Here is a 25,637-nt window from a genome sequence, read left to right as displayed (position 1 = left end):
GGGGAGGCTCTAGATGCTTCTCTGCCCCCATGGCTCTGTGTGCACTTCTGTGTGGTGCTCAGGGGACATGCTAGGCATTGGCCTCCACCAGCAGGTGCATGTCCTGGGTGCAAGCATAGTGCCTCTGCTCATGTCAACTTGTTACTGTCACCATCCCCAGTCACTGAACATCACTGGTGTCTCAATGCCGTTTTCTCTCCTGTTCTTTTACAGCAATGGATGGTGTACCTTTTATGATTTCAGAGAAGTTTTCTTGCGTTCCAGAAAGTGTAAGTGTTATGCATGATGGCCCTCTCTTTCTGCCACTGCCAGCCTGCGCTCCCTCTGCTCAGCACACAGGGCTCTCCTGGCGGCCCTCACACCCCTGCCCTCATGTTGTCCCTGTGACAGGGCTTCTTCTCTGGTCCCTTCCAGCTAACGCTGCACACAGTAGGTGCTCAAGGAGCAACAGAAGAGCAGGGATAGGGACGGGGAGGGAGAGAGACACACTAGCAGACTCAGATTCAGCCATCCCAGAGCTGTTTTGTTTCCAATGTGACAGTAAATTGGGCTGAACTTCACTGGTTGTGAATGTTCTTGGCTTCCAAGTTCAACTTATGAATTTTGTTGTTGTTGTTTTTAACCATGACCACATCTCGCAGAAAGAAGGCTGCTTCATTTTTTTTTTCATTGTATTTGCTGGATTCTGTGATAACCGCACTCTCTGCTCTGGAGGGAGGCCTCCGAAAGGCAGGGCTGGCCTGCTAGTGAGCATGCCCACAGCGGTGGTTGCCCAGTCGCCTCAGGCCCACAGGGACCCCAGGACACGCACCAGCCAGCCAGGGCCCCTGAGCTACCTGTGATGACACAGGGACTTGATGAGCTGGCTGGGCCTAAAGGCTAGAACCAGACCATGAGGGGTGCCCACCATCACAGCCTTGGGGGCTGTGGGCTGGTGCTGCAGACCCCACCTGGCACTACAGGGACCCTCTCTCAGATGGCACCTGCCCCCACCTCCCCAGCGATTGAGGCCTGGTCCATGCTGGCTCGAAAGACTTGTTTCTGAGTGTTTTTTATCCTTTTTGCAGAAGTTTGTTTTGAGTAGCTAATACCCCGTGAGGGCCCCAGTTTGGGCACCAGCTAAAGAATCTTTTAGTGTATTTCTTGGATCCGGCTTAAAACCACCCGGCTTGCGATTTGACCTGCTCTGTAGTTTCCATTTCCATGAAATATAATAGGCCTCCTCTGAACCCTTCTGGTAAGCAGCTTAATCTTGAAAAATGCTTGTGACGTGACACACGGAGCATGAGTAACTTCAGCCGATGCCACTTGGCCGTGTTGCCATGGTGACGCTGGCGCCTTTCCCGCCCTGCTCCCTCTGCTCCCCACCCCCCCAGAGGCTGTTCTGTCCTGCGCACCAGCTCCAATCGGGAAAGTTTAGTGGGGCAGTTAGAGCCTAATGATGCAACAGCTGGACCTCTGCTGGATCACGGGCAAGCAGCCCCATTCTCGCCACTCGGGCTGGCAGCAGGAGAGCCAGACTGTTTTGTGGCTACTGGCAGAGCAGCCCTGGGAGCTGAGTGTCTAATTTGGTGGCCCTGTCCCAAGATCGCCCTCGCAAATGTGCTGCTTGCTGCCCACCAGTGCCGACTCAGCAAGTGCTGGAGGCGGGCAGCTCAGGCCAAGTCTGGTGCTGGGTACCTCCACATGCTTCTCCCGTTCAACCTTCCCGGCAGCCAGGCCAGGAGAGAGAGCCCAGCCACACTGCTCTGAGCTAGAGAGGAAATGATGAGGTGATTTAACTCACAGCTGCCCTCTTTTGAATTCAGGCCCATGGACTGGGGAGCTGGCCTTTCTACCACACCTTACAGGAAACCCCTGCTGGCTCAGCTCGGGCTGTAGCTCTGCCCCAACCTCTGGGCTGCGGCTCAGAACCATGAGCACCTGCGGGTTTTCCAGGACCCAGTTTCACCTGTTTATCCACAGCTGCCAGTTGCTGGCCTCTCTCAGGAATATAGAATGCTGAGGTGCCCAGAGAGGGCTCAGAGCAAGGGCCGGAAGGACAGGGTGCCCACTGCCCTCTTAACGTCTCACTGTGCATCCAGCCCAGGCCTCTCTTGGCCTCCAGCTGACTTATTACCATGGGTATTTCATTTCTCCTGCTGTCTGTGGAAAAGCCAGCATTTGCAGAGAAGGCTCCCATCGTCATGAAATCATAGAAACACCCATTAAAATGCAGTGATACCATTTTTCACCACCATTGAGTTCTCAAATGATAATTGATGGGCAGTTTTTTCATTCACCTTGCATTTTCAAAGACCTAGAATTCCCTCCTAGAATTCCTTAGACCCATTCTACCATACAGATGCAGCAGTCAGGATGGCTTGTGGCGAAGTCTCGTGCTCTTCTGTCCCTGGAGCTGCAGAAAGAGCAAGGCAGGGAGAAAGGAAAGACAGAAGTTATCAGTAGTGACTGTCACTGTCTCTCAGGAGGGCTGTGACCCTCCTGGGTGCTGCCACTGACAGATGACTCAGCAGGCATCCCCAACAGAAGGGACCAGCCCTGCTATCAGCCAGGTTCTCTGGAATGTATGCTCATGTTGTTTGTAATCACTATAGACTTGCACTGGTGGGTTTCCGTTGAAAGAGGGCAGAGAAAATGCTAGATCACATAGGGTAGTTTGAGGTGTCACAATTGTTTTGCATAAAAGCAAATGTGAAATAGCATTTTCCAGCCCTTTAAAAGAATGACTTGATCCGTATTTGCAGATGCAGCCCTTTGATCTCTTGGGAATCACCATCAAATCTCTGGCAGAAATTGAAAAAGAGGTAAGCAAGCTGCCCAGAGTTGGGGCAGGCGGGGCCTGGGCCTGCTTGCTCACCATGGGGTCTCCGGTCCCCCCTGTAGGGCTCTGTCCCAGGAATGGGGAGGACCTAGCTGTGGGGTGCCCCTCTGAGGAAAACACTTCCATGTCACTCAAATTTATGCATGAGAAAAAGAAACTCACTTTTAATGTCTCTATTGCTTCAAGATAGTTATGACCAACACCTCCTTGTGTTATCTGAAAACCAGGTTTTAACATGCCCCTGTTTTTAAAAGGTGGCAATTGGGGGCTGGACATGAAATCTCCTTTCCCTCCCTTCTCTGCTTTATTATTTGCCACCAGTAGGGGTTTGGGGACACGTCCGAGGAACCTCTTCACAATTTAGAGCCAGGATCAGGATTCGTTCCGTTGTACCCGGTAAGCCAGACCCCATTTGGCAGCCTGGTTCAACATAGTTGGGATGTTTTCCTAATAAAACAGAAAGAAACCCAAGACTGGGGTACATGTGACAATTCTGAGGAACAAGAGCTGAGAGATTGGGACAAAACTGGAGGTCAGACCCATCCATGTCTTGCCTGTTTCATAAGACAGCATTAGCATCTGTGTGCTGTCTTTCATGTATAGACGGCTGTTAAGCAGTCACATGCTTGCAACTGGCTCTCCTCTGAGAGGAACATTTGTCTCAAAGATGGAAATGGTAGAACCATTTCAATATTCTCAGTTCCTCTGGGTTTTCTCCTTTATACCCAGCCAGCAGAAGCAGGTTGCATTATTGAAAGATGGCTGAAATCAAGGAAAATTGAATCAATGTAGTACAACAAATTTCTAAACCTGTCATAGCAAAAAACAAGACAAAAAAGTCCCCCTTTGTCTTTGATTTCAGTAAATCATAAAAACCAACCTGATTGTCATCTGTAGGTTTCAGGGGTGGGGGATGTGGGAGAAAGAGTGGCCGGCTCCTACATTAGAGATCCTCATGCCCATGGAGCTCTGTGTCAGCCCTTCTCCAAAGCAAGGTAGCCATAGATGGTTCTACAGACAGCCTTCACGTGGGGTCCTAAGTGGGGTGGCGTATGTGTAAAAGGCCTTTGGGAGTGGCGTATTGCAGCTGCAGGGGTAAAGCCAGGGGCACAGCCTGTGGCCCCTTTAGGATGGACAAGGTCATATGGACTGATGTCCAACTCAGCTCCATGCTGACTAGGGGCAAATCGTCCTCTCTCTGTTTAAAGCTAGGATAATAGGAGAATGTATCTCCTAGGTTTTCAGGAACAGTATGTGAATATACGTAACCACAGGTGCCCAGCATCGCGGGTTGAAGATTGTGAGGTAGCGTGTGCTGGACCAAGCAGACAGCTGTCTGGATGTTGTGCTTTCTCTTATCTGCCATCTGTCCATGTTTTATTTTAGCACCTGCTATGTGCTCACCTTCAGCTGGGGGCTCTCCCTACATTTCCACAGGTTCCCGCTGGCCAAGTGGGTACCATTCCTCCCCATCTCACGGGGCAGAAATTGAGACTCTAGAGGTGAAAGGTCTTGCCCAAGACAAGATTGAGACCCGTGGTCACACTCCAAACCCTGCCCCTTATGCCTGGAAGCCCATGGTTCTGTTTCCCTCCAAGGGGCTGATGGAGACAACCGTGCTGGGAAGGCTGGTCCACCTGACACAGGCTGGGCCTTTGAGTTCCTGGGATGGGGCAAAGTAGGTGAGGCCTGTGTCAGGCTCAGCGCCGGCTGCAGAAGCCACTAGAAACTGACATTCTCATGCTGAGATCTGAAATGCCATTCAAACGTGCAATTCTTTAGAATGTGTTGTCTTCATGTCCGGCACTCTGAGAGAGCCTGGCAGGGTACAGATGGATTCTGGACTCGGCCACCCATGCTTGGGTCTCAGCAGAACCACTTAACTGCTCTGAACCTCTGTTTTCCCTTCTGTAAATCAGGAGAGTAATGAAAATACTGCCTGCACGGCACTTATGAAGTTTGACTGAGACGGTCGTGTAGAGGGCCTGGGACAGGGTCTGCCGTGATGCTGCTCAGGGACTGCCAGCCGTGGCCACCGCCTCGGTCGTGATCACCATTATTACTGTCCTGCAGGAAGGGGGGCAAGTGAGCGCACCTCTGACCTAGGTCAGCCTGGCTGGCCACTCGGCCACTGGAGGCCAAGCAGTGACATCCCTGATGACCATGCCTCACTTTACTTCTTGTTTCAATGATGGCTAAAAACACAGGTCTTGTTCTCTGTTGAAGGAAATTAAAGTGGAGTTAAAAAGTCAGGGAACAGAGAAGGTTAGAAACGTTAACTAGGCTGTAAAACCATCACAGATACCACCACAGTCAAGGATGCCGCGGTTCCTCATTTAATCTGAGGATTTAGAAGTTACTGGCCCCGGCCATCGGCGTGCATTTCATGGTGATTAGTATGTTGATATCACGCTCTGGTGAACAGACTGCTGCTTCGGCAACAATGGCAGAGAATTTTCTCCATAAATAAACATGAAGTTCCTCCTTTTCACTGCTGATCTCTACATTGCTCATGAGCCGGAGGCCAAGGAGAAGCCGGACCCACCATCCCCCAGGCCCCGGCTCTCAGCTCCAAGGGTTGGGCCTGAGTTGCTGGATGTCCCTTGGGTCAGGATGATTTTGCTCCTTTCCATCTCCAGCAAGTCTGGTTGCCCGGGGGGGAGGGGGGGCTGAAGGGGATCTTTGCTCACTGTGTATTATTTTTTCATATTTTACACTATTAAACCAAACCCCTTCCCCACAAAAAGGCAGAAGACTGCCTGTGGGTTCAGGGACAGACACATGACCAGAACCGCATCTCTCTGCCTATCCTGAACACCTCCTGGGCCTCTGAGATTCCTGAGCAGCAGGGAGAAGCCAGCGTCCACGGAGGCTGCGTTGTGCTAGGCAGGTGCTTCCCTCCCCCCACACACCCTGCATGCACCCCGTGTGGAGAAGTGATACTGCCCTGGTTTACGGCAGAGACCTGGGCTCAGGTGGTCCCATCCATGAAGGAAGTTGAAGTGCATGCTGCTGATGCCAGCACGTTGCTCTGCCCCCCAAAATCAGGCAAGCTTCAGAAAAAGCATGACCCTGGGCCCTGCCAATAGGAAGACGGGACGAGGCCGCTGGCAGTGTGGACCAGAACCACCTGCCACGTTGATGGGCACATACTGGGTGCTCACAAGGATGTTTACGGACCATGTGGACGATGGAGGCAGCAGGGTAGGTAGAGGACACACCTTGAGTCTGGGTGCCTGAAGTAGCACACCAAATCTGCCACATAAGTTCAACTCCAGGCAGGTGCCCTGGCTTCCTGCTCCACAGGCCTGATGGCCCCAACCCCTCGTGGAGCACTCGTCCTGGCAGCTGCTGCTCCTGCCTTCACGGCAATCCCCCCAGAAGCTATGGCATGTGGCACTTGGTTAAGTTTCTTGAAAGACCCCCAAGGAAGGTCCTGTTTTAAGGTTGTGATTAACATCTCTCTGCCTGCCATTGAGCAGATTGCAGAGGGAATAGATTCTTGACAAACGTGAAACCTCTCACAACTAAGAAATACGCTAGGGTGTGGGTGTTGAAAATAAGCAAAGCTGTGGCTAATAAAGAAATTCTCCCCCCCCCCCCCTTGAATGCTGTCACTCTCGTGGCGATGGCAGCCTCCTTCCGGCCCGGCCTGCCCTCCCGCAGCCCTTGTCCGTGCCACCCGCGTCTGTCCGGGCTCGGAGCAGGGCCTCTGCCGCAAAAATGTGCCCGAGGTGTGAGAAAGTGAGTTTCCTCACCTCCCCTGGGCCTCGGGAGTGATGGGGAGGCTCTCTGGCCCCTGCCCTTCCCCCACAGCGTGGTGGTGACCCCGGGGACCGTGTCCCGGTGAAACCCTCATTGTCCTCCCCGCTGCCCAAATAAAAGGTTCTCTCTATCCAAGAATCAGGAAAAGTGTAATTTTGCAGCCGACCCCTGTGATGAAGCGTCTTCTCTCGGAGTGAGAAGATGGGCATATAAATATCCTCCGTCTCTGCTGCTCTTTATTTCCCTTGTAAGCAGTTGCCCTGTTTCTCCATCTGATGAATTCCCCGTCACAGCCAGGGTGGGAGCGCCCCGCACTCCGCAGCCCAGGCTGCAGCTTCTAAAATCATTCCGGGGTCTCTGTGCCCTTTGCCATGACTGCCTCCCTCCGCCCCGCCCACCGCCCCACCTGCCCTGTGGCCGGGCCACCCCGGTCTCACCGTCCCTGTCCCTCATCTCAAGGAATAATGGCCAAGAGACAGCGGCCTTGATTGTGGATTTCACGCCGCGTGCGTCTAACACCCCGCAAGCCTTTTAAAACCAGGAGGCAACAATGCCTATGACGAAGCGGCACCCAGCCTCCCAGCGCCTTCCAGCCTTCCATCTCGGACAAAGCCATCCCCCCCTGCCGCCGGCCTCCCGCAGGAAACCACGATGCTCGCCCTGCCTTCTGTGGGTGCCAGCTGAAAATTCAGCCTGGCAGGGGCAGCATCATTAGCCCACCGTGCTTCCTGGTAGGACACGCAGCCTCCATTTTCACTCGACTTTAAAGCTGAAAGACACGGGAGAGTCTAATTAGTAAAGGGACGATCTAATATTAATCACTCCCTTAAAATTGACAAGGGAGGCAGTTCATTTAACCACTTAATTGCTACAGGTTTTTATGGGCTGCTGTTTGCAGACATATTTAATGAAGAAGTTATAAATCTAAGAGAGCTTAAAATTTTAATTTTATACCTAAATATTTTCCTTGTTCTCGTGTTTGTAGTCAATCCTCAAGAGTGTAGTCACGTGGAATGTTCTTTAAATGAACATATTTGCTAACTGGCGTGATTTCAGTTTTTAAAACATTGGTTCCAGCAATTAGGCATTTTTCTCAGTTCCCAAATGACTAGAGAAATTCGTCTTGATTATAATTGCTCTTAGCCACGCATATCTAATTTGTGTCTTTTTAAGTGTTAATTAGTAAACAGTTTGAGCTGACATCTTTATGTGTTTGTGTGTTGAAAAATGGGGCTTATTGCTTATTTAGCTTGGGGCCGATTCCACTAGCATTTACGTCACGACATTGAGGTGAAATTAATGGAAACACATTTGGCAGTGCAAGGTAAAAAAAAAAAAATTCAAATTCAACTTTTGGACAAGCGCTTTGCAGGGGCTTCTGGGCCCCTTCAGATGCAGGAGATGAGAGTAGACTTGGGACCTGCATATGCGGGAAGAAAGTGAAGCGGAAGATTTCTGTATCAGTAATGAAGTGGCAGAGTCCCAATCTTATAAAAGCAGAATGTTCATGTCCCAGCACAATTGTTCATTCTTTCTACTTTTGGAAAGCTTTCATTGTGCTTATTAACGTTAAAGAATTTTGTGGAGGGAGAGGTCGCAAAATTCGTGGTCCCTTTGCACCATCTAGTGGTCAGGCCTCACACTGCAACGGGAAATCAGCAGCCTTCCCTCCGCCGAGGTTGACCGTTTTCACCACCTAGAATCGTTTTTATTTTTCAGTCAGGAAGCGGATACGTCTGGGGAAAGACACTTGCCTAATTTATCTATTAAATAAACGTTGGATAAAATATCGATGTTAACCTATCATGCGCCCCTTTTTTATATTGCTCAGAGGCACCGAGCTGCCACCCCAATCCTTACACACTCGGTTGAGATCATCCCCGCCCAAAACAAAGAAACCTAATGACCTAGTCTCAGGGATGCCCTTTCTGAAGGCCCAGGAGGAGTGTAAGGCTTCTCTTGAAATATGGGCTGTGGCCTGGGGACCAGCACTACAGGACTCGTCAGGAGTATGACCACAGACAAGATGAGTTCCCTCCCCTGTAAATCGTAGCGGGTCTCTGGGGCACTTTTATCATCTGAACCAGCTGTCCTGCCGATCAGAATCAGCTATTTAAAATCTAGTGTTTTCCCCTTGAGTTCAAAGGTTGCACGTGTTTATAAGACTTCAAATGTCGCCGAAACATGTAAAGAGTGGACACCTGCACACGTGTAGGTGTTAGCTGGCTCTTGCCGTGCTGTTCACTTCCGCAACCTTCTGTGTCATGTCACACGGACCTGCCTCATTCTTTTTAATGACTACACATACTTCCCTTTTATGATTATGCCATAATTTATATAAGCAGTCCACTATTGATTGACTTTTGAGTTGTTTCCAATGATTTGCTATTACACAGCCGCGGATTTCCTTGTACATGTGTCTTTGCTCCCCGGGGTCTGTCTTTAGTAGAATATATATGACCCATTTTGGGTTCTGCCTTCCAAAAAGGGCGCAGACACTGAGACCTCCCCGCTGCGCCCCATAGTGTACGAGGGGCCCTTGCTTCCCACGTTCTCGCTGTGGCCCGAGCATCACCAGCATCTGAAGGTGAACATTCTTTCATATGGTTATCAACCACTTGTATTTATTTTGTAAATCTCCTGTTTGGGCCCTTTGCCATGTTTTTTTTCCGTTGGCATAGTTCATGATTTTTTTCACGTGTTTTTAAGAATGCTTTATGGTCTTTATAACAACGTTCTCCCTGTCGCAGGCTAAAGAACACTTTAACCAGTGGCTTTTATTCCTGTTGATGTGTCCTGCTATACAATTGTTTTCATTTCTTCATGGACTCCTTTGTCTTTACGTTTTAACATTTATTTGGGGCTTTGTGTCAGAAGTTTGTACAAATAATCAGTCCTGTTTTCTTACATTCTTTCATATTTTAATATATTAATATTCAACTACTTAATCCATCTGAAATTAGAAGCCTTATTTTCTCCTAGAGCATTAGCCAGTTTTCTTAACACTGATTACTTTCTTCAGTGAACTTCAAGTGCTGTCTTTACCATATTGTTCTCTTCTGTAAGTGGATCCGTGGACATTTCTCTTGACTCTGTTCTTCTCTGCTCTTTTTATATTATTGCCACACTGTTTGGAATCCTATAGCTTTATAATAAGCTCTAATATACAACAGAGTTCTTTCTTTATAACCCCCAGTTTTTCTAATTATATTCACATGATTATTCTTCCAGCTTCACTTTAGAACCTTTTTTGGAAGAGGGTTCTAAAAGCTCTGTTCTAGGTGGGTTTGTTTTTTTTTTTAAGATTTTATTTATTTGAAAGTGAGCGAGCAAGAGAGCACAAGCAGGGGGGCATGAAGAGGGAGAAGCAGACTCCCCGCTGAGCAGGGAGCTTGACACAGGTTCAATCCCAGGACCCTGCGATCATGATCTGAGCCGAAGGCAGATGCTTAACTGACTGAGCCACCCAGGCGTCCCCACTAGGTGTTTACTGTAACTGCAGTGACTACATAGGTTAACAGAGGAGCTGTTGTGTCATTTAGGTGAAGAGTCTCCATCTGGAGGTTTGTTCTGTCACCGAGCAGAGTAGACTGAGTAATTATATATCAAGTGATTATATATCAAGCTCCTCACCTATTTCTGTTACTGTTTTTCTGGTGTTTTTCTCAGTTGCTTTGCTTTGGTGTCCCTGGCAGGCAGTTATGTCATCTGCAAACCCTGACGGGGCCTCCTATCTGGAGTCTGTCCCTTCTCCCAATGCCTCTGCCCGCCACCTTGCCTGGTGCTTTCCAGCCACAGAGCCTCCTTGTCTTACCTGTGCATTACTAGAAGTTTCTAATTTCAACATTAACCCATAATACTGTGTCTTGGGTTGTTATATATAGACCTCTCTCTCTCTTTATCCTGCTAAAGAATTAGCCATCCATTTCTATTTTTCTAAATGTTTTTTTTTATCAGGAATGGATGGTGGCTTTTGATAAATGCCTTTTAATCATCTATTGAGATGATCATATATTTTCTCCATGGGCATATTAATATGCTTGATTATATTAAGAGTTCCTAATTCTGAGAGTCTCCAAGCCCCCCACTGCCCCTTTGGTTCTGCAGGCAGCAGTGTCCCCCCAGCAGCAGCATCACCCCAGTGGTGGCCACCCCCCAGCCTGCTCCCACAGCAGCCCAGGGCATTCATAGTAGAAATGAGAGAAGCAGGCTGACCAGGTGGAAATGAAGCTGAGGCAGAGGTGATGTTTGGCGGCAGAATCACCTGCCCTGGTTGCCATCATGAGTCATACACTCACTCCCACAGACCAAAGTCAAGATAAATAAATACGTGGTCCTCCACAAGTTCTTCATGAAAGGATTTTTCCCTCATGTTTTGGGAACTCTCACCCCAAGTTTTAAAGTAATACCTCCCTAAGCTAAACTCTTAGAAGGCTGCCTCTCACATAGGGAAAAAGCATAAGGATGAAAAAGAATAAGGAAGCACGCGACCACGCTCCTCGTTCTCCAGCTCCAGAAAGTGGTGGTGGTTCCCATATTTCCTACAGAGAGCCTCAGAGAGGGAAAATACACATATCTATTTTTTTTGGCGGGGGGTAATATTCAGGTGAGCTCTAAAATGCTGACCCAATGAAGGGGAAGCCCCCACGGCTGCTTGGAGACATGGGGATGGCAGCCATGCCCACAGCAGAGCAGGCAAGCTGGGGGCACAGTGAGGGAGAGGCCAAGGACAACAGGACACCCCTGTCCTCAGCAGCCACCCAGCCATCTTCAGTTCCACCACGAAATGTGCTGTTCCCCATTTTCCTTAAAATTGCACAACCTTCTCAATCTGTCTTCTGTTTTCCTACTTTTGATAGTCATGGGTACAGGAATATTTCACTTTCTTGCTTACACAGTTCCCACTGCCCCACACACTCACAAAATACAGTTGTGGTGATAACACGGCAGTTGATGCTGCCTGGTTGGACAGTTTCTAGGGAACGGTGGGGAGTGTGGCAAATGGGAAAGCACATGTTCTCTAAAGGAAGTAGTCTCCAGAGGCAGGAATGAACATCCAGAATTGCCATAGCCTCCTACTTTTTTCTGGAAAAGCTGGAAAATGTTGGCATTTTATGCAATCTCTCAACTTTTCAGTGTTTATTTTTAAACACCCCACAGGTCAACAAGGTGTGAACACCCAGCCTGCACATAGCATGTGTCTGGAGATACACAGTGCACTCAGACTCATAATCTTGCATTCACAGGGGTGATGTGGACGTGCACTGGGCTCAGGACTGTGAGTTAACTCGTGCTGAGTTAAATACCACATGATAGGACTCATCCCACCATCATGCCTCAAAGGCTGTGAGATGTCAGAAAACACAGGGCTGAACTGAATGCTGCTGCCACAAATGACTGAAAATCAGAATCACCTACCACCTGCTCCAGAATGTAGCCCTTAAACTGGCTGCCCTCTCTCCTTTGTGCTGAGCTGTGCCCAGAGTTTTATCTCTCCTGCACTGTCTGTCCACCCATCCATCCGTCCATCCACCCACTCATACACCCACCCATCTGTCCATCCCTCCATCTATCCACCCACCCACTTGTCCATCTGTCTGTCCACCCATCATCCATCTATCCATTCTAGGCCACAGCCTCCACCAGGCTCTGGAGCTACAGAAGTGGCCACGGCCCGTCCTGACCATGCACTTAGGATATGTGAAGTGTTGTGGAGGGGGTTGTGATGAATTCTCCCCAGGGGAGGAGGGAACATATCCCAGAAAAAGTGCCCCTTTAGCTGGGCCTTTAAGGACAGTAATGTTTTATCCATCCAAGGGAGAAAGTGGTCTAGGGAGAACAGCATATGGAAAGGCACAAAGATTTGGCCCAGGCCCATTTAGGACTTGGTGCTGGGCAGGGAGGGAGGAAAGATCCACAAGCCATGGCATGGAGAAAGGTCTTTGCAGAACCCATTCAAACCTCAGTCCAGAGGAGCGGGGGTGGGGGGAGCCTGGGGCTCTGCCACAGGGTGGAGCAGGGAGGCAGGAGTCACTCCACCATCCCAGAAGCTCTTGGATGCTCTTCAGTCCGGGGTCCTAGCTGGAAGGTGCTTTGTGAGCTGAGGGTGCCCTGACAGTAGGGGGCTCTCCTGGCACTGAGCCCAGGAGGCAGACCATACAGGGCAGCTAGTAGGGGTCGCCATCTCGTCCTGGGAATTCCAGGCTTAGAGCTGGGTGCTGAGGATCCCCGAAACGGCCTGGATGCCCCTGGGAGTGGAAGGATGCAGGGGCTGAGCCAGCAGAAGGCTATGAATGTCATGAACTGAGCAGTTGCTTTCGAAGCCAGGTACGGTGCCCAGACAGACATGGTTCCTGCTGGAGCAGGTGGGTCTTCAGGAAAAGGCCCAGCAGTGGACCTGGGTGGGGCTCAGGGCCCCGACTCGGGGTTACTTCTCTCAGATTCGAGCCCAGGAATCCAGTGGGAAAGCCAGAACGGAAACCAACGTGGCTTCCCTGAGGGCTTGCAGGAGCCATGCCAACTGCTCTGTGCAGCCGTGTGAAATGAGGGCATCCCTATCTGACTGTGGCATTAAAGACGTGTTCCTGCTGTCCCCTGACCCCTGGTGGCATCAGAAAGCTGCTCAGCCTCTCACAGCCCTGGTGTGCTCACCTGTAGTGGAAAGACAGCAACACCAGCTTCACGGGGTGTACAGATTTGGTCCTAGCAGGAGCCACCTCACCTTACTAGGGACCACTGGGGTCATGGGCTGTAGAGCTCCAGGCCTGTACTCCCCAGCTATGGGGTGTTCTAGAACCTCCTGTGGAATGAGAAGGGCACCCCTGGCATTCGCCGTCACTCCCCTGTGCCCCCATGTGCATGTGGACAGACCTCCTCCAGGTAAAGCACTTCTACATGCTCGTCTGGACCCCAGCACTTCCTCCATTCACCCAATTTTTCAGATATCTCTGTGGAACCACAATCCAAGTATGAAACGAGGACTCCCCAGAGGTGGGGGGAGTAAGAAGCCTCAGGTCACAAAGTGTCACCAGTCTTAGCTTGTCCAATGAGGCGTTAGTCTTCAGTCTCCCCTTCGGGAGCTTAAAGGGCTGGGGGGATGTATTCAAATCAGCAGACAGGCCTCTCCAGGTGCACAGATGAGGCTGCCCTCTGGGGAGGTGAGACCCTTCTGTGGCCGCTTCTTGCAGTGGCACTGGCTCTTCTTCTCCAGGGGCCGAGTTCCAGCAGCCAGGCTTCTGCACACCGAGAGGGAGGACATGGAGCCCTCCAGGAAGGAGTGGAGGCTTCCTACAGCTGAAATTCCAGAACAGGTTAAGCGCAGCTGATAAGCAGAGCCCAGGCCACAGCTGGGGCTGTGGGGATCTAGAGTCAGTGCAGGACAGGCTTGAGGGGGCAGGCTCTGGGGAAGGCAGGGCCATTAGGAACCTCACCCACCTTCCTAACTGTATGGGGCCAGGCCCATCTGTCTGCCTGGAGGACCCTCCATGATGGCCAAAGCCCACCCTTCAGTGTCAGTACACCCCTGAACCAGACTTCTTGTGGACATAAACCTTGGCCCCTTTACTTCTCCTCCATCTATTCTCACCCAGCCTGGACCCTGTAGGCCTGCTCTTGACAGCTTTCCAGGTTCTTCCATGATCCACCCCAGGGCCAACTTAGGTCGACTCATTGGCTCACATCTGTCCGCCCCCACCTCTGAGCTGCACCTGCATGAGAGGTGGGTGCAGACTCTCTCCTGACACTGACTGCCCCCCACCTCTGGGACCACAGTGGGCCTAGTCCAGCTTTGCCCTGGCTCCCTCCAGACCTTTGGGACGTCTGATCCTGCCCCAGGGCTCAGCTTCCATGTCTGTAAAGCTTGGGTGCTGGAAATAATCCCTTACTGCCCTTTCTCCTCCGGAGTCCCTGATCTGATCATTACCAGATCCAGGGAGGGAGGGTATATGCTTGGCCTTTTTCCCCCCCCTGCAGACCTTCCTCAACTTACAGTGGGGTTACTTCCCAAGAAATCCACCATGAGTTGAAAACACTGTAAATTAAAAATGCATTTAATATACACCTAACTTACCGAACATCATAGCCTAGCCTGGCCTGCCTTAAACTCCCAGAACACGTACAGTAGCCCACAGATGGGCAGGAGCATCTAAGACAAAGCCTATTTTATAATAAAATGCCGACTATCTCATGTAACGTATTGAATACTGTACTGAAAGGGAAAAACAGGATGGTCGGATGGGGCCAGTAGGGCTGTCGGCATATCGGTTGTTGACGCTCACAGTCACATGGCTGCCTGGGGGCTGCGGCTGCTGAGCCTCACAAGACAGTATCAAATGCAAAATCTGAGGTATGGTTTCTACTGAACGTTTGCCGCTTTTGCACTGTTTTAAAGTCGAAATGTGGTAAATCTGGGACCATCTGTGTTCTGTTTGGTTAAAGTTTTCAGACAGTGCTTCTCACTCGCCAAACCAATAAGATCTCCTGGGCGTTTTGAAAACTGTTGCCCCGCCAGGTGAGCCAGAACCACCCCACCCCAGCCAGGGCCCCAGGCACCAGTGGCTTGGTTAAAAACCTTGATTCTCGTGCATAAGGACTGGGTCTTTCATGCAAATTGTCTCAGGTCTCTGAGTGGAGGAGGGTTTGATTGCCCCCTTTTAACCAGTCAGGCAGAGTCCAAGCGACCACAGTGCAGCTGGAAGCTAAGGTCCACATGTCCCCCTTACCAGGACAACAGTTGTGTGGGAGCTCATACCCCAGAGCTACAGAGGCCCGATGTGTCAGTTGCAGGGTCTCTGGGGTGGAGGGACAGCCCCAGATATAACCCCTGACAGTGACATCTCCTGGAGAGACCGCCAGGCCCAGCTGCTGTGAAGGCTAGTGTCCACCAGAGGGCGCCATGGCCCAGCACCGCTCCGCTGGGCTAGGCTCTGCGAGCCCAAATGCTTTTTAATTGAAAATTTTTTTAATTCAAAAAGGATTTGCTGTTTGTACGCGAGTGCAGGTTTTCCTTATGCAGGAGACTAATGTCTTGAGTAAACAGATCCGGGCCCAAATCCACCTTCAAAGGTACTCGCTGTTTGCCCAAGGGAGTGAAAGGCCTTCCAGAAGCGGCCCTAGTCTCTTGGGCAAACACTTTGGGGCCGGCAATCCCGGGCAGAAGACAGTGTCTGTGGGAAGGGTTATCCGCAGCCTAAGGGGGATTATGTCTGGGGACATATGTTGAAATTTCATTTGGGGAGTTAGAGAAAACAAGAGGTGGGGGTGGGGTGGGGAGTAGTGCTTTTCTGCAGCCAAGATAACCTAAAAAGGGAAAGCTCCCAAGGGTGGGGGGGGGCTGCAATCTGTGCCCCATGCCAAGAGTCCTGGCCATGGGGGGGGGGTTGGGGCGGGGGCGGAGGCAGAGGGAGGACTGGGCTCAGGCTGTGTGTCCGGAAGAGGCAGTGTGTGCACTCGGGACTTCTTGCAGCTCCATTGGAGAGGTGCCTTCTGTCTGCTGCCCTAGGCAGGATCTCTCAGGCCTGGCCTGAGAGCAGCCAGGGTAAAGCCCCCCAGCCTCCTCCAATGCACAGCTGCCCCCAGCCCTCATGCCTCTAGCCCTCTGCCCACTCCCACCCACATCCCACCGGTTGGGCCACAGAATGGTCTGAATTGGCCTTCTGAACAGCAGCAGCAATTTGCCCAGGAGGTACTTGAAAATGCAAACTCTTGAGCCCCATCCCACCTTCTGAGTCCAAATCTGCATCTTACCACGACCTCCAGGGACTCTGTGCGTTAGGGGTGGGTCCGCCTGCTACATCTCTTTCCCTTGTGCCTCCTCTCCCCACCCCTGAGGGGCGGCCGCACCACCCCACTCCGTTCTCCTAGACCGGTCCCCGCTGAGGCCACGAGGTGGTTCCGACGACCACAGCCCCAGCCTGTGCCACTCCAGCATGCTGCCCTCCCTGGCTCACATCTCCAGGTCCTCCACTCTCTGACCCTGCGTGCTCCTCCTGAAACTTCTCTCCATCCATCACTCCAGCTAGCCTTCCCCCAGATGCTTCCAGTTCCCAACCTTTTACCCCTCGTTCCCTATCGCCTCAGCCAGGCAGCTGCCCCTGAGCCACCAGCAGAAATGCACTCATGTTCCACCCCCCAGCCTACCCTTGCCTCCTGTGTCGCTCATTTGGATTAATGGTGGCGGCGTGCCCCTGCCCTGCCGCCCTCGGGCGCTGCCCAGGGTCCAGCGCGGGTGAGCATGGCCAGTGCTGACGGAGCGGAGGAACCTTTCCTGCCGTGATGCACCCGAGCAGCCACCAGGTGGCGGTATTGTCTCAGATTTTGCCTGAAGGCCGCCGCCTCTAGGGATGCTCCCCTGGACCAGCCTCCCGGAGCTGGGGCCCAGCCATGGCCCCTGGGAGCGGGAAAGTGAGCAGGTTGGGAGCCGCTTTGATAGATTTTCCCAAGTAGACAAGAAAAGTGCAGCGAGTGCTCGCCTGGTGCTGGCGATGTGCAGGCCCTTCATGTGCTGTCGCTCACCCCACCCTCACAGCCAGCCCTGGGAGTAGACTGTGACCCCACGTTTTACTGAAGTATAATTGACATATAACATTAGTTTCAGGTGTACAACATAATGAATTCATATTTGTCCGTATCGCAAAATGATCACGATGTCTAGTTAACATCTGTCACCATGGTTACAAAATTTTTAACCTTTAAGATTTACTCTTAGCAACTTCCAAACATGCAACGTAGCGCTAACTGTGGTCACCTGCTGTACATTACATCCCCACGACTTTACAACCGGAATTTTTACCTTTCGACCCCCTTCACCCATCCAGATCCCCTCCCCTGGCAACCCCCAGTCTGTTCTCTTTAACTACAGGGGTTTTAGATTCCACATATAAGTGAGGTCACGTGGGTGTTTGTCTTTCTCTGACTTATTTCACTTCACAAAATGCCTTCACCATCCATCCATGCTGTTGCAAATGGCGAGATTTTGATTTTTCAAAGGCTGAATAAGACCGCACTGTATCTCTATGCCACGTCTTCCTTATCCCTTCACCGGTCATCAGACACCTAATGGACTCCCAGGTCTTGGCTGTCGGAGACCACACTGCAGTGAACATGGGGGTGGCAGGTAGCTTTTTGAGTTAGCGTTCTTGTTTTCTTCAGATAAATACCCAGAAGAGGAATTGCTGAGTCCTAGGAGAGTTCTAGTTTTAATTTTTGGAGGATCCTCCATACCACATTCCACGGCAGCTACGTTCCCAACAGGGCACAAGGGTTCCCTTTTCCCCACATCCTCGCTGACACTTGTTATCTCTTAACATAGCCCCACTTCCGAGGGGAGTTCACGGAGGATCAAGGAGGAGTTCACAGAGGATCAGGGAAGGGCAAAGACCTGTCTGAGGTCACCCTCCAAAGTCAAGTCCTTCCCTCCTGCCCCTTCTGGTGGCAGTGTCTGTAGGGACCACAGTCATATCTGCGTTGCCGGGCCCTTTGGCTCTGGGCTCAGGGGTCACTTGAGGCTATTTGCTCCTTTTGTTCACACAGCCATGGGACGGGGCTGGCCCAGATCTGTGTCTGCCTGTCCTGCATCAGTGCTGTGGGGCCCTCGGGCAGGGGGGACTGAGGACACATGCTGGGCAGTGGTGGTCTGTTGGCTGCCTCTTCACCATTTCTGCTCAAGGGGAAAAAAACTCTCCAAGGTCTGCTGCTGCCCCTCATTCCTGGCTGACCCCTGAAGCCCTCCACTCTTAGCTGTTCTCCTGCTGCAGGCAGCTCACTTCGGGGTTGGGGGGAGCAGGCAGGCCTGGCTTCCTATCAGCCTCCTCCACCACCACCACATCCCTGAGGAAATAGCTTCAGCTGGTGGCCAAGTTTAACCAGGGCAGTTCCACGTGGTTCTACTTTACATGGAGGAGCCCTTTTTTTAGGATTTGTTTTAAATAATAAATTTATTTATTATTGGTGTTCAATTTGCCAACATACAGAATAACACCCAGTACTCATCCCATCAAGTGCCCACCACCGAGTCACCTCCACCCCCCGCCCACCTCCCCTTCCACCACCCCTAGTTCATTTCCCAGAGTTAGGAGTCTTCCATGTTCTGTGTCCCTTTCTGATATTTCCCACTTAGTTTTCCTCCTTTCCCCTTTATTCCCTTTCACTATTATTTATATTCCCCGAATGAATGAGACTATATAATGTTTGTCCTCCTCCGACTGACTTATTTCACTCAGCATAATACCCTCCAGGTCCATCCACGCTGAAGCAAATGGTGGGTATTTGTCGTTTCTAATGGCTGAGGAATATTCCACTGTATACATAGACCACAGCTTCTTTATCCATTCATCTTTCGATGGACACCGAGGCTCCTTCCACAGTTTGGCTATTGTGGACATGGCTGCTAGAAACATCGGGGTGCAGGTGTCCCGGCGTTTCACTGCATCTGTATCTTTGGGGTAAATCCCCAGGAGTGCAATTGCTGGGTCGTAGGGCAGGTCTATTTTTAACTCTTTGAGGAACCTCCACACAGTTTTCCAGAGTGGCTGCACCAGTTCACATTCCCACCAACAGTGCAAGAGGGTTCCCTTTTCTCCGCATCCTCTCCAACATTTGTGGTTTCCTGCCTTGTTAATTTTCCCCATTCTCACTGGTGTGAGGTGGGATCTCATTGGGGTTTTGATTTGTATTTCCCTGATGCCAGGTGATGCCGAGCATTTTCTCATGTGCGTGTTGGCCATGTCTATGTCTTCCTCTGTGAGGTTTCTGTTCATGTCTTTTGCCCATTTCAGGATTGGATTGTTTGTTTCTTTGGTGTTGAGTTTAATAAGTTCTTTATAGATCTTGGAAACTAGCCCTTTATCTGATACGTCATTTGCAAATCTCCTCTCCCATTCTGTAGGTTGTCTTTGAGTTTTGTTGACTGTATCCTTTGCTGTGCAAAAGCTCCTTATCTTGATGAAGTCCCAATAGTTCATTTTTGCTTTTGTTTCTTCTGCCTTCGTGGATGTATCTTGCAAGAAGTTACTGTGGCCGAGTTCAAAAAGGCTGTTGCCTGTGTTCTCCTCTAGGATTTTGATGGAATCTTGTCTCACATTTAGATCTTTCACCCATTTTGAGTTTATCTTTGTGTATGGTGCAAGAGAGTGGTCTCGTTTCATTCTTCTGCATGTGGATGTCCAATTTTCCCAGCACCATTTATTGAAGAGACTGTCTTTCTTCCAGTGGATAGTCTTTCCTCCTTTATCGAATATTAGTTGACCATAAAGTTGAGGGTCCACTTCTGGGTTCTCTATTCTGTTCCATTGATCTGTGTGTCTGTTTTTGTGCCAGGACCACACTGTCTTGATGACCACAGCTTTGTAGTACAACCTGAAATCTGGCATTGTGAGGCCCCCAGCTATGGTTTTCTTTTTTAAAATTCCCTTGGCTATTAGGGCCATTCTACTGCTAAAAGTCCTGAGATATATATATTTTTTAATGTTAACCCATCCCTGACCTCATCTAAGCTCCTCATTCCTAAACCCCTAGGACCACCTGGCAACTCTGGCATACGCTGGACCAGGCTGCTCCCCCCACCCCACCCCACACTCTGGCAGTGCCATCGCACCCGGCCTTCTGAGAGGCAGGTGCACTCCCCCTTCCCCAACAGAGGTACCCACCTCTCTGAATTTCCATCAGACTCCAAACCTACCTGTACACAGTGACCTAGGGTCAGGTAAGCTTCAGTCTTAGTGAAGGTGAGACAGGGGACAGGCATGCCCCTCCAGGTACCTCCCTGGCCCAGGTAAGGTGGGCTTGTGGAGTGCTGCCTCCTGAAGCCTGGGGCCGTTGTCAGTTAAGGAAGACTGTCACACCCACTTCAGGGAGCGGCTCTGGGAACTCAGAGGAAGGTGTACGCATGCGCAGGGTATGGCAGGAAATACAGAGTCAAAGGGTCCCCTGGGCCTGGTGGCTGTGGCTGGCCTCAGGTCAGGTGTGGGATGGAAGTCCAGAGCTGTCCTTCACCATGTACATGACCCCACTCCTGGCAGGCAGCTTGGCCCATGGTCAGCTGGTGGCTTTGGGCACTGCAGTCCCCCTCAAGGAAAACAGGCAAGGACGGTACATAGCATCCATCATCACAAACTGGCCTGCCGCCTGCAGCAGCAGAGGCGCACCTGTACACACACCCTGCACCGCACGTGTGTGCCCAGAGGGCACCGTGTCTGCGTGGGCACGCTCAGTGAGGTGGCACAGGGGCCACTGCGGGCTGGGCCTGAGGCCTTGGGATGGTTTTCTCTGCTGTCCTCATGCACTGACCACGCTTCTCTGTCCCCTCCCTCCTACAGTATGAGTACAGCTTCCGCACGGAGCAGAGCGCTGCGGCCCGGCTCCCACCCAGCCCCACTCGGTGTCAGCAGATCCCCCAGTCCTGAGGGGCCAGCCACCACCCTGTCCCCGTGGGGAGAAGACGCAGCTGCCCAGACTACTGAGCGCCCCTCCCTTGCCCGGTCCCTCCTGCCCACCCTTTCTTACTGCCCCACGGTGGGGTTCATCTGGGAGACTCTGGGCAGCTGAGCTGTTACCTCTTCGGCCATCGGCTTGCCTGACGTGACACCCCGGCCTCCCCGGGGATACTGTTCATAATCTCGACTAATCTGTGTTTGCTGTAGTGACCAGCAGCTCCTAACGTGTCTGTGTGATGACCAGCCCTCCTACAGACAACCCTACCCAGCACGGGAGTCACCCCTGAGCGCCCTGCACAATTGTTGGAGCTGCCCAGTGATGCTACGGGCTCCCTTCCCTCCTGACTGTGGTCTGCCTCTAGCTATCCGGTTCCTCCTGGAGGACCCAAGGTGGGTGACCGCTTTGCACAGCACCCTCCAGGACTCACTGAGTGCCCCATACAGGGGCTGCTGTGAAGCAAGTCCCCCACACCAACAGCAGCAAGCGCCCTGAGCGTTTCACGGCGACCCAGAGGACACACGGGAGGAAGAAGCCTGTGGTCCCCCAGGAGCCCTGAGCCTGGGGTCCCCGCCTCACTGGTGGCCATCCCTCAGACTTCTCCCCTGATTCACACACTGGACATGCTGAGGTCGGGGAGCAGCCGCCCGGCTGCCCACACAGAGGACTTGCCTTCTGGGCAAGAAGGCAGAGGGACCTGGTGCTTGCTTGGAGGGGAGTTGTGCTGCCCGGGACATTGTGCTCAGCCACCACACATCCCCATCCCTCCCAAAGGGCTCATCTCTGCCATGCCCACGTGCCAACTGCCACCCCAGCTGCCTCGGCCCGGTGCCGTGACCCAGGGATGGGCCCTCTCCGGGCCACAGGTGAAGACTCTTGGCCAGTGCCCAGCCCCAGAGGGACATGGGCATGTAGTCATCGGCTTCTCAGAGCCAGGCTGTGTCTCACTGGGTTCTGCTAACAGCACAGTTGTTTTAAAAGTCCATCTGAGCCAGGTCACCAAACTGAGGCCAGCATGGACATTTGTGCCACGACCAGCCAGTGGACGTACTGGTACTTCTCACGATGCTGGCTGCCAGGTTCAGCTCCAGGCGTGTTTGCCACGAGAACAGGGCTGCAGCCCTCCCTGGGGGCTCAGGCCCTCACCCAGGGGCCTGCCTGGTCTAGCTTTCGAGGTCTTAATTCCACAGAATGTTGGCAACTCCCCTCTTGGGGGTCCCCAGATGGTGGGAGCTTTGGACTTGAGGCTTGACTGTGTCTGGAGGGTAGAGGGGGGGGAGGCATGGAGAGCAGCGAGGGTCCCCCACCACAAAGGGAGCCCAAGAGAGCCACAGCCAGGCACGGACCCTGCCTCCCCATGGTGCCTGGGGCAGATCGGGCCAACGCCACGAGGAGGGTGGCTGCCAGCTAAGCGGCGGGGCGGGCAAAAATACCTCATGTACCCTCACGAGCCCTGCCATCTCCAGTAGCTCCACTCTCCTCCTTGGTTGCCCCACAATCTTCACTTGATAGCTCCTGATTTCTGCACATTAGGGAAGCGGTCACCTCTCCCTACCTTTGCCCAGACAGGACATTTCGGGGGGCGTGGGGGGCTGGCCTTCCCAGGCCTTCCACACAGCAAAGGGGTAGGAAAAGGCAGGTAGTTGGTGGAATCCCTGGGGCCCGGGGGTCATGGGCTGGAGCCAGCAGTCCGTCTGAGGACCTTGGGGACTGGTGCTTCACCAGGAGAGGAGACAGCTGTTGGACGGGTCTCACCTGTACCCACTCACCTGTACCACTCACAAGCTAGTTGTATCTCTGGGGAATTGGAGCCCTGTGGGGCCCAGAGAACCTGTCTCCTGCTGCTTTTTGGATGGGTGGCTGGTCCAAAACCAAGTGACCTGTGTGACCTGAAGCCCAACAGAGAGGGGCAACTCTGATTACTTCTGTTCACTTGGTTTGGGCACTTTGCTCATGGCCTGACTGAGAGATTATCATCTGGCAGGTAGCGCCCGATGGCCCTTGTCCCTTGACTGACAACCAAACATCTTTGGGGAGAGCACTTGCGACCCGAGTCAGGGTGCATGGGCGGGGCGGCAGGGGGCAGGGATAGGAAGGGAGGCTGTCCACAGAGGAGGAGCTGGAAGGGAGGCTGTCCACAGAGGAGGAGCTGTATGCCCTCCCGAGCCCCCCCGCCCCGGGGCTGTCCTGTCCCACAGTTAGGGGAGGACCCAGAGCAAGGCGGGGCCACCAGGAAGAAGACAGGCTAGCAGGGGCTAGGGCAGGCTGCGGCCACCTCCACCGTATCGTGTGATGGTGACTGATTGTCCCCTGATCCGCAATTAGGCAGTGACTGTGGTGGGGAAAGGCTGGTGTCTGTGGTAGATTGGAGGCTGCTCCTCGCCCTCCTTCCTTGTGACCATAGGCAAGGGGGTGTATGTGGGGGCTCATGCAGACCCCAGGACAGCCCGGACCCCTAGCTCGTGCCTCGGAGAGGTGTTTTGTTCAACCCCGGGACCACAAGGGGGGGGTGGCGGCCTGGCCTTCATCCCCCCCCCCCAAAAAAAAAAAAAGACTAACCAGAGCACAGCTTCCCTGTTGTCCTTTCCCTCTGGAAATGCAGTGTGTCTCCAAAGCCCCCGGAACGGCACAGTGGTAATCAGGGGTAAGCCGTTGACGCGGTTCACCGCAACTCTGCATCAAGGCTTTTTCCTACCCCAAGTCCAGGATGTGATACGGGCCACAACTGGCCTCCACTTGGAGAGCTAGGAAGCCTGGTAAGGGGGGTGGGGAGCAGCTGAAGACCCCCTCCCAGCCTGCCCTGGCCCCCCTCTCTTGCTGGGTGTCCTGCTGCACGGCTGGCAGCAGAGAGCCCCTGACACGGGCATCCCCCTGCCCTGAGTCATTCAGGAAGACAGCAGGGGCAGGTGACAAGAAGGACAGCTGCGTCCCAAACCAGGCACTAGGCCAGCACTCGAAGCACATTTTCTCCCGTTATTCCCCCTTAAAATGCAAATAACCCAGAAGTGGGTATTAGACGCTCCTCGTTACAAATGAAGTGGCAGAGGCTCGTCCACGGGCACAGAGCTGCCAAGCGGCAGAGAAGATTGGGACGCGCGTCTCGTCCGGCCCCGGAGCCCCGTGCCGGCTGGCCCGTCGTAAGCACACGCCTCACCCTGACCTTTATCGTGTCCAGTCCGGTCACGGACTCGCCAGTGTCCCGGGCCATGCGGTTCTAGCATGCTCGATTGTGCGGCCACTGCGCAGTGCCATGGTGCTCAGTGGGGGTGACAGTCCAGCCGCCCCACCCCGACCCGGGCCCCCTGACAGCTGGGGAGCCCGAGGGCACGGGGGGCAGCCCCAGAGCTCGGCCCCCATCTGCCACGCCCCCACCACGCCGGGGCGGACTAGGAGGCCCCTCGTTCTTGCCTGTCCTGAACGCAGCCCAGTAGTGCCTGCCACCACCACGAGACAGGGCTCTGTTCCCCCAGCCACCGGCACGTGAGCCGCCGTGTGACCACCCGGGCCCGGTCAGGCTGCTGCGTCCTCGCCCTAGGAACCACGTCCTGACCGTATTTATTTGAGGTGACTCCTGTATGTGGCCAAGGGAAGTTTCACTGTGTGATTGTCTGTCTTAATATAATTTGTTAAATAAACGTTTGTTTTAACCTTTTCCCGGCTGGCTGCCGTGCCACTGCCTGAGCGGGTCGCCCCCCTCAGAGGACACTCCAGCCTCCAGCCTCCCCTCCAGCTCTTCCGGGGCCTCAGGGCAGAGAGCGCCACCGCCAGGCCTCCCCGCCTCTAAAGCTAGACAGCGCCGGCTTCTGCGTGGAAAGCTGCCCCCGTTGGTATAGAGGCCTGGCTTACAAAGGCAAGGAAAGCCCTGCACTCTGGGAACCACCTTCTGGAATGGCCCTGGAAGGCGAAAACCCCAGTTGCCGCGAAAGCACAGGAACCACGTGCACTGCTCCGGGGCTCCGGCGGGGAATGCAGGGGTGCGCTTTCATGTGCGGCGGGGGGGGGCGCCTGTCTGTGCAGGGTTCAGAGCCCTGGGCTGCTCTGCTCGGGAGGACATGCTGCCCCTCTGGGTTCAGTCCTGTCCCGACTGTTCGCCTGCTTGCAAGACACCACTCTGAATGCCGGGGAAGAGACCAAAGGGCTGCAGGACACGGCCCAGGGCTCCTTGCAGGGCCCATCAGTCAGGTTTCAGTATCAAAGCACTTTGCCTCCTTTAGAGGTGACCTTCGCATTTTTGGGCTAGACGGCACAGTCTGAGCTGTCACTGCTAAGAGCGCTGTTTACGCCAGACTCCGAAGGGGGCCACCTTTAGCTCAGCTCTCATTAGGACCATGAGAATCCCCAAAGCATCTGTGTCTCCAGCCCAGGACCCCCAATCTCTGGCTTCTCTCAGGAGGAAGGAAAAGCAGCCCAGAGAATTCCATGAGAAACCCACAAAGAACAGAACATGGAGTTTGAAGAGCTCGATTCAGGTTCTGGCTCTGCCACTTCCTGACCACTGGCCTTCAGCTGGTTACCTGACACCTGTAGAATGGGGACACTACCAGTGGCCTGCCCTGGGAAGATGGGATGAGGATGTTTGCAGAGCACTTAGCATAAGCAGAAACCGAGTGATGTGCCGGGT

General features: G+C 52.9%; 1 protein-coding gene across 3 annotated transcripts in view; it reads left to right on the top strand.

The window, feature by feature from the left end:
• Positions 1-24,668, top strand: part of MVB12B (multivesicular body subunit 12B) — a 186,355-nt gene extending 161,687 nt beyond the window's left edge. For 2 of the 3 annotated variants that reach the window (XM_055325016.1, XM_055325034.1), the window contains exons 8-10: positions 214-269; positions 2,748-2,807; positions 20,902-24,668. In XM_055325016.1, the coding sequence (XP_055180991.1) occupies positions 214-269; positions 2,748-2,807; positions 20,902-20,988 (203 nt within the window). In that variant the 3' untranslated portion in view covers positions 20,989-24,668. Of the gene's footprint in view, positions 1-213; positions 270-2,747; positions 2,808-4,743; positions 5,358-20,901 lie in introns of those variants that run through there. The other variant, XM_055325025.1, reaches the window with a different exon arrangement.
• Positions 24,669-25,637: the final 969 nt, after the last annotated feature.

The sequence above is a fragment of the Nyctereutes procyonoides genome, unplaced genomic scaffold (genome assembly GCF_905146905.1).
Source record: "Nyctereutes procyonoides isolate TBG_1078 unplaced genomic scaffold, NYPRO_anot_genome, whole genome shotgun sequence".
Lineage (NCBI taxonomy): Eukaryota > Metazoa > Chordata > Mammalia > Carnivora > Canidae > Nyctereutes > Nyctereutes procyonoides.
Note: the sequence above shows the minus strand (reverse complement) of the source record. Positions and strands in the feature narration are given on the sequence as shown.